General features: G+C 41.4%; 1 protein-coding gene across 2 annotated transcripts; it reads left to right on the top strand.

The window, feature by feature from the left end:
* The first annotated feature begins 1,131 nt into the window (after positions 1-1,131).
* CD1C (CD1c molecule) lies at positions 1,132-5,103 on the top strand. Of its 2 annotated transcripts, XM_513908.8 has the most exons (6): positions 1,164-1,614; positions 2,620-2,886; positions 3,572-3,853; positions 4,084-4,362; positions 4,698-4,788; positions 4,941-5,103. In XM_513908.8, exons 1-6 carry the CDS (start codon positions 1,554-1,556, stop codon positions 4,960-4,962), a joined length of 1,002 nt encoding a protein of 333 aa, XP_513908.2. In that variant the 5' UTR covers positions 1,164-1,553; the 3' UTR covers positions 4,963-5,103. The 2 variants fall into 2 exon arrangements, with proteins under 2 accessions (XP_009433251.1, XP_513908.2); XM_009434976.5 differs by lacking the exon at positions 4,698-4,788 and having other exon boundaries at positions 1,132-1,614.
* The last annotated feature ends 1,940 nt before the right edge of the window (positions 5,104-7,043 follow it).

Genomic DNA, 7,043 nt, shown 5'->3' with positions numbered 1-7,043 from the left:
CTCCCATTTAGCTGGGACTACAGGCATGTGCCACCACATTTGGCTAACTTTTTAATTTTTTTATCGAGATGAGGTCTAACTTTGTTGCCCTGGCTGGTCTCAAACTCCTGGGCTCAAGTGATCTTCCCACCTTGGTCTCCCAAAGTGCTGGGATTACAGGCACGAGTCATTGTGCCCAGCACAAATTCATGCCCAGATTTTAAGTGACTGCTCCAATGCATTCAGTGAATAATTAATATGATTTAAGAAACACTATAATAATAAATGTATTTCCTGGATCTCAGAAAGACTGTGTTCATGTATTTACACATATTAACCAGCCAGGGTCACTGATAAGTCACTGAATACTTCATATAAACTACTTAAATCAAACATTGACAAATGCTGCCCTTTTTATACAATGTATTTTGGTCAGATCACAAAACAACTTAAATTTGGATTTTTGTGGTCTCCCCATGTATGAGTCCTCTTGAAAAGCTGCATGTTCTGACTATCACAATCGTATACCATTCCACACTGTACAGAATTTTCAGTATTTAGTTGAGATGCATGCTGTTCTTCCAGGACTTCAAATTATGAACTTCCCAGGGGGTTAGTCAGTCAAAATGCTGCTCTAGAGAATATAGTTCTAAGTAGATTTGTATCTGGGATTCTATACATTGAAATTAAAATCACAATGCATTTTAATTTTTTGTTTAAACATCTGCAGTTTGAAACTCTTTGATAGAAGAGATTACATTGTTAACCTCTGTGTGTTTATATGCCTAGTAAGACACTGGTATCAACCATGTACTATGTAATTTTTTAGTGAATGACTATACAGATTAAATGCAGTAGAAGGGCTCCTTTATATTTGTTATGGTCCTATGTGTTCTGAATGGCTGCAATTTAATCTCTAAGGATAATGTAGAGTGGACTGTAGTTTATACAATTGTGCAGGGAAATCTTGGAAGATGTAAAAAGCAACGTCTCCAGTTTATAAAAGAATCAGTGAGAATGAGGAAATAAGAAAGATGGGTGAAAAGGGGTGAAATTGGAAAGAGAAAACTTTGAGGACATTCAAAAGGGGGAAAGAAAGAATGGAGTGATGAGAAGAGGGGACACTATGGAGAGTGGAGGCAAAGTTAAGTGGAGAAACTGGAAGAACCGTGATCTATTAAAACAAGCAGGAACTGAAAAAATGACATGGTTTCTCCTTTTTATCTTACAAATGACATGCAAAATCCAGAGGGACAAAGTGACCTTTCTTTCAATGCCATACACCGCTTTGTCTAAGGCAGTTGAGGAAGGGAAGTAGATATAATGGAGCTTAGTGGCAGAGCAGCTGGAATCCTGAGAGAAGAGAATAACTTTAGTTCAGAGCAGGTGGGGAAATGAGAGATTGAGTAGGAGGACCAAGGTTGAGGGAAGCAGATCTTCTTAGTTGCTGTCAGCGGCTGATGGGGAAGATTGTTGGTAGAAGGAAGTCAGAATATAGGTACAGAGGGATAAGTTTGCTAAGAACAGAGATCAGCAAACAGCTTTTCTGAGAGAAAGAAACATCTGCAAATGACATGCTGTTTCTGCAGTTTCTGCTGCTAGCTCTTCTCCTCCCAGGTGGTGACAATGCAGACGGTAAGAACATCGCTGTCAGCTGCAAGGTTACATGTATCTGGGTAGAGTGTGCTGGGCTTTCCCGAGATGGATCAATAGAGATGCCAGAATGCTTGCCATCTGAGCATACCTGTCTCCAGGTCCAGTTTACTCTTTTGGAGGATGGTGGCAGAGCATGGGCTCTGTGTAAGGAAAATGTTATAAAGTAGTCATTAATGTTTCTCTGTGGTAACTGGTTCACTTTCCATTTCCTCTCCATTTTCCGTTAAAACAATCAGAGCCCAGGAAAATGATGTGGTTTCTCCTTTTTATGTTACAAATGACACGCAAGGTCCAGAGGAATGAAGCAACCTTTCAATGCCACGCACCACTTTGTCTAAGGCAGTTGAGGAAGGGAAGTAGATAAGATGTAGCTTAGTGGGAGAGCAGCTAAAATCCTGAGAGAAGAGAGTAACTTTAGTTCAGAGCAGATGGGGAAATGAGAGATTGAGTAGGAGGCCTAAGGTTAAGGGAAGCAGATTGTCTTAGTTGCTGTCAGTGGCTGATGGGGAAGATTGTCTGTTGGTAGAAGGAAGTCAGAATATAGATGTAGAGGGATAAGTTTGCTAAGAACAGAGATCAGCAAATGGCTTTTCTGAGAGAAGGAAACAACTGCAAATGACATGCTGTTTCTGTAGTTTCCGCTGCTAGTTCTTCTCCTCGCCGGTGGTGACAATGCAGATAGTATGAACATCTCTGTCAGCTGCAAGGTTACATGTATCTGGGTTGAGCACGATGGGCTTTCCCAAGATGGATCAATGAAGAAGCCAGAATGGTTGCCATTTGAGCATACCTCTCTCCAGGTCCAGTTTACTCTTTTAGAGGATGGTGGCAGAGCATGGGGCTCTGTGTAAGGAAAATGGTATAGCTAAAGTAGTCATTAATGTTTCTCTGTGGTAACTGGTTCACCTTCCATTTTCTCTCTATTTTCCTTTCCTCTCTTTTTTTTTTTTTTCCTTACACTACTTGCCCTTCTTCCACCAAAAGCATCCCAGGAACACGTCTCCTTCCATGTTATCCAGATCTTCTCATTTGTCAACCAATCCTGGGCACGAGGTCAGGGCTCAGGATGGCTAGACGAGTTGCAGACTCATGGCTGGGACAGTGAATCAGGCAAAATAATTTTCCTGCATACCTGGTCCAAGGGCAACTTCAGCAATGAAGAGTTGTTAGACCTAGAGTTGTTATTTCGTTTCTATCTCTTTGGATTAACTCGGGAGATTCAAGACCATGCAAGTCAAGATTACTCGAAATGTAAGTTCAATCATCTAAATTATGGGAGTTCTTTAGAATGTTCTATTTCAGGGAAATATTCTCTACTAATTTTTGGGCCATTTCCCATTATCCCATCCCACCATAAAATTCTGCATAGATGAACCTTTTAAGGGATATTCCTGATGTTGACTCCCTCAAATTTCCTAGGCTGTTGCTATTTTTGGAATTTTTTTTTTCTTGTGCTTTGTTATCTTCCACCTGTGGTCTCCCTCTGTATCCTACAATCCAGAGATACACAGCTGTCCCACTCTGTGCTTGACTCCCTTAAAATAAAATCTATTCCCCCATTCAATTTCTTCAAAGATCTATGTCCACAGTTCAATGACCATTATGACCAATTTCATGCATCATGGAATGCTATCCTCCTACCTCCCTCACAAAGGCTCCTCCTTCACCCTCTATCCTATATTATGTGGCTCACCTATCATTTTTCCACATCTTCCTTGGCCACTTTTTCTTGTTAATTCAAGGCATTTATCTTTTATTGTCCCCTTCCCTATCCCCAGCAATTTTTCTCTCTTGTTTCTGATCAAATATGTCTTTGGCTCACTCTTACATCCATGTAAAACTTTCTTGCTTCACTTCCTGATACAGCCCTGGGTTTTTATACTGTTGTTTTCACTTTTTTGTTTGAACTCTTTTTCTCATTCCTCCCTTCCTCCAGATCCCTTTGAAGTACAGGTGAAAGCGGGCTGTGAGCTGCATTCTGGAAAGAGCCCAGAAGGCTTCTTTCAGGTAGCTTTCAACGGATTAGATTTACTGAGTTTCCAGAATACAACATGGGTGCCATCTCCAGGCAGTGGAAGTTTGGCCCAAAGTGTCTGTCATCTACTCAATCATCAGTATGAAGGTGTCACAGAAACAGTGTATAATCTCATAAGAAGCACTTGCCCCCGATTTCTCTTGGGTCTCCTGGATGCAGGGAAGATGTATGTACACAGGCAAGGTCAGTAGTTTCAGCCCCTTCCTCTAAGATTTTTCTATTCAAGTCCTGCCCCTTCTGTTCCCACCCTTCAAACTCAGGACAAGAAAGAGGACAAGAAGCAGAGGGGTTGCTGGGTAATAGTTTCTTAGAGGCAGGAAAAAGATAACTGTGCATATTCACGTGGATGTGTGTATGTGGATGTAAGTTGTGTGTAAGTTTCTGCATCAGAACACTTTTTCTGCTCTCTGCAGTGAGGCCAGAGGCCTGGCTGTCCAGTCGCCCCAGCCTTGGGTCTGGCCAGCTGTTGCTGGTTTGTCATGCCTCCGGCTTCTACCCAAAGCCTGTTTGGGTGACATGGATGCGGAATGAACAGGAGCAACTGGGCACTAAACATGGTGATATTCTTCCTAATGCTGATGGGACATGGTATCTTCAGGTGATCCTGGAGGTGGCATCTGAGGAGGCTGCTGGCCTGTCTTGTCGAGTGAGACACAGCAGTCTAGGAGGCCAGGACATCATCCTCTACTGGGGTAAGACTGGAGGTTGGAAGTGTAGGTAGGTGGTTCTTGAGCCTAGACGATAGGGGAGAGGAAATTTTGAGGATAGCAGACCTAGGTGAGGGATTGTAGGAAGAAATGTATAGGGTAATTTAAAGAATAGTGGAGTAAGACCTAAGGGATACATGGATGCTAGATTTAAGGGGAAATGAGGAATCCTTCCTTGAGTAAGTTTTGGAATAGAGTGACTGAAATAGGATAACTGATGCAACTCATCCAATGCATATGTTAAGTAAGGAAATCAATAGATGAAATAGAATCAGCAGTGAGTTTAAAATGGCATCCACGTATCTTTCCAATATGTGCAGGACACCACTTTTCCATGAATTGGATTGCCTTGGTAGTGATAGTGCCCTTGGTGATTCTAATAGTCCTTGTGTTATGGTTTAAGAAGCACTGGTGAGTTTTTTGTATTTCCTCCTCTCCTCCCAGTTTCTTATTTCACATTCCATTTTGAACTCTCTTAGCTTTTCTCTATTGACTACTCCACCTTATCCTCAGTTACCACCTCCAACTTATTCAGGGTTTCTCCCATTCCTGTTCCTTCACAGCTCATATCAAGATATCCTGTGAGACTCTTCCCCCTGACTCCCCCATTGTGTTAAGAACCCAGCAACCCAGGAGCCTAGTACAATATAGTGATGCCATCCCGTCGACTCTCCATTTAAATTGTTTCTCTTTCTGCATAATAAACATTTGTTAATAAAAACCAAATTCTAATTTGGAATGTTTTTCTTGGAATCTCCACTTTTTATATAGCACTCAACCTTCAAAGCCCATTTCTGATGTCATTTCCTCCAACGATCTTCCTTGACCCATACTGAACCCAGAGAGCCCCTCAACTGTTATGTGCATGCAACACTTCCTACCCTGTGTTGCAGCTACTTGAGTCTTTCACTTCACATTTTTAAGCTTTTAGGAGGCAAGGATCATGATAAATGTGCCTTTCCTGCATATGATGGGCTCAGTGAAACACAAAACAAAACATCATATCTAAGTTGGATTAACTGTCATGTTGGCAATTTTTCTCATTATATTCCTTCCCAATGTTGTTGTAGCATTGGAAATATTCATGCTTCTCTTTTTGTTTAAATGCTTCATACCTAGCAGATAAATTCCACTCTCCTTTAGCTCCCTCATTTTCTCCTTAAACATTTAAGGAAAAGTGCAGCCTTGTGCCTTGATACACTTATTTTCTAAACACAGAGAATTACAAATGCAAATAGAGAGTGTGCAAGTTACATGTGATGATCAGTGGTGCAGATATGTCACAGAATACTTAAGAAAAGGAACAAGAGATTTGGTCCTCAGGGTTGGAGTGGGATCAAGGCAACTGTTGTGCTGTACACGGAAGACAAATTTCCTAAAGGACTGTGTTATCTGAGATAGCCTCGGCTAAACTTTAGTCCCTTTAGGTTTCATTCACTAATTCAACTAATATTTTTTGGGTACTGAGTTGAGACAGGCACATACAGCTTCTAAACTGGTGGTGGATAAAACAAATGAGATTGTGTCCACTCTCCTGAAGTTGCAATGTTTGCTTCCTCAATCTGTCCATGTTTCTTTTCTATTGTTTTCATGTTTTTATTTATTTCAAAAAATTTTAAATAGATTTTATTGATGTATAATTTATAGTAAAATTTGAATCTTTAAGTGTACAGTTCTATTTATTTTGATAATTACATAAGCCCATGTAAACAAAATCACAATCAAGATATTAAATGTCATAACCCCTCATACCTGTTTGTAGTCAAGCACACCAACAACCTGGCATTCTTGCAACTACTGATATACTTTATGTCACTTAAGCTTAAACTTGTATTTTCTATGATTTTATTAAGATGGAAATAAACATATCTACTTGGTATTGCCTTTTATTTTTCTTCAGTTTAGCATATGGTTGTAAGTAATCCATGCTGCTCAGTGTATTAGTAAACATTCCTTTTTATTGCTGAATAGAATTCCATGTATGGATATAACTTTTTTTGGAGGAGGAGGTGGCTTCCCAGATCTGGCAGGGCCTTTGTCTCCTTGTGCCCACTCACCCAGCTTGGGTCCTGCTTCCAGTGCTCATTTCCTTGGCAGCAGGAGGCCCTAGGTGACTCTGCTGCACCCTTAGTCACCCTGTGACCTGCAGATACAGAGAGATCAATAGAGAGGATTCTAGGACACCCAGGAAACTGGGAAACAAAGCCAAAAATATATAAAATTAAACTTATTTTTGGGAGAAGAGACAAGATGGCTGACTAGATGCAGCCAGGAAGAGCTTCTCCCACCAAGAGACAAGACCATCAAGAAGAGCAGTATACTCTGAGAAGATCATTGGAAAGAAGGCATTGAGAGTGGATGGAGGGAGAATGCAGACCCTGGGCTGAAGGGGGGAAGAAGCTGCAAACCCTACACAGGGTTGCCAAACACTAGGACTTATTCTTGGTCCTCAGTGGCTTCTAGGGAAGGGGTTGGTTAAATAGGCATGAAGTGGCCCACTCTAACCATGAACCTCTGGAATCCTAGCTGCAGGAGACCCCCACGACCCACACAGACATTTGAGTTGGCAGGGAAAGCTACTTGCAGAGTTGGCAGGGACAGGACTCCAGCTTCTATGGAACCCAGAGGGTTTGGTGTGAGAACAGCTACAGTGGAGCATGGTTAGG

Source organism: Pan troglodytes, chromosome 1, assembly GCF_028858775.2.
Source record: "Pan troglodytes isolate AG18354 chromosome 1, NHGRI_mPanTro3-v2.0_pri, whole genome shotgun sequence".
In the NCBI taxonomy this organism is placed as follows: domain Eukaryota; kingdom Metazoa; phylum Chordata; class Mammalia; order Primates; family Hominidae; genus Pan; species Pan troglodytes.
Note: the sequence above shows the minus strand (reverse complement) of the source record. Positions and strands in the feature narration are given on the sequence as shown.

Excerpts from the sequence above, each read along its gene's own strand:
- CD1C (XM_009434976.5), top strand. The coding sequence starts at position 1,554 with ATGCTGTTTCTGCAGTTTCTGCTGCTAGCTCTTCTCCTCCCAGGTGGT. Across the intron at positions 2,887-3,571 it reads AAGTCAAGATTACTCGAAAT|ATCCCTTTGAAGTACAGGTG; the intron begins GTAAGTTCAATC and ends CCCTTCCTCCAG. Across the intron at positions 3,854-4,083 it reads GATGTATGTACACAGGCAAG|TGAGGCCAGAGGCCTGGCTG; the intron begins GTCAGTAGTTTC and ends TGCTCTCTGCAG.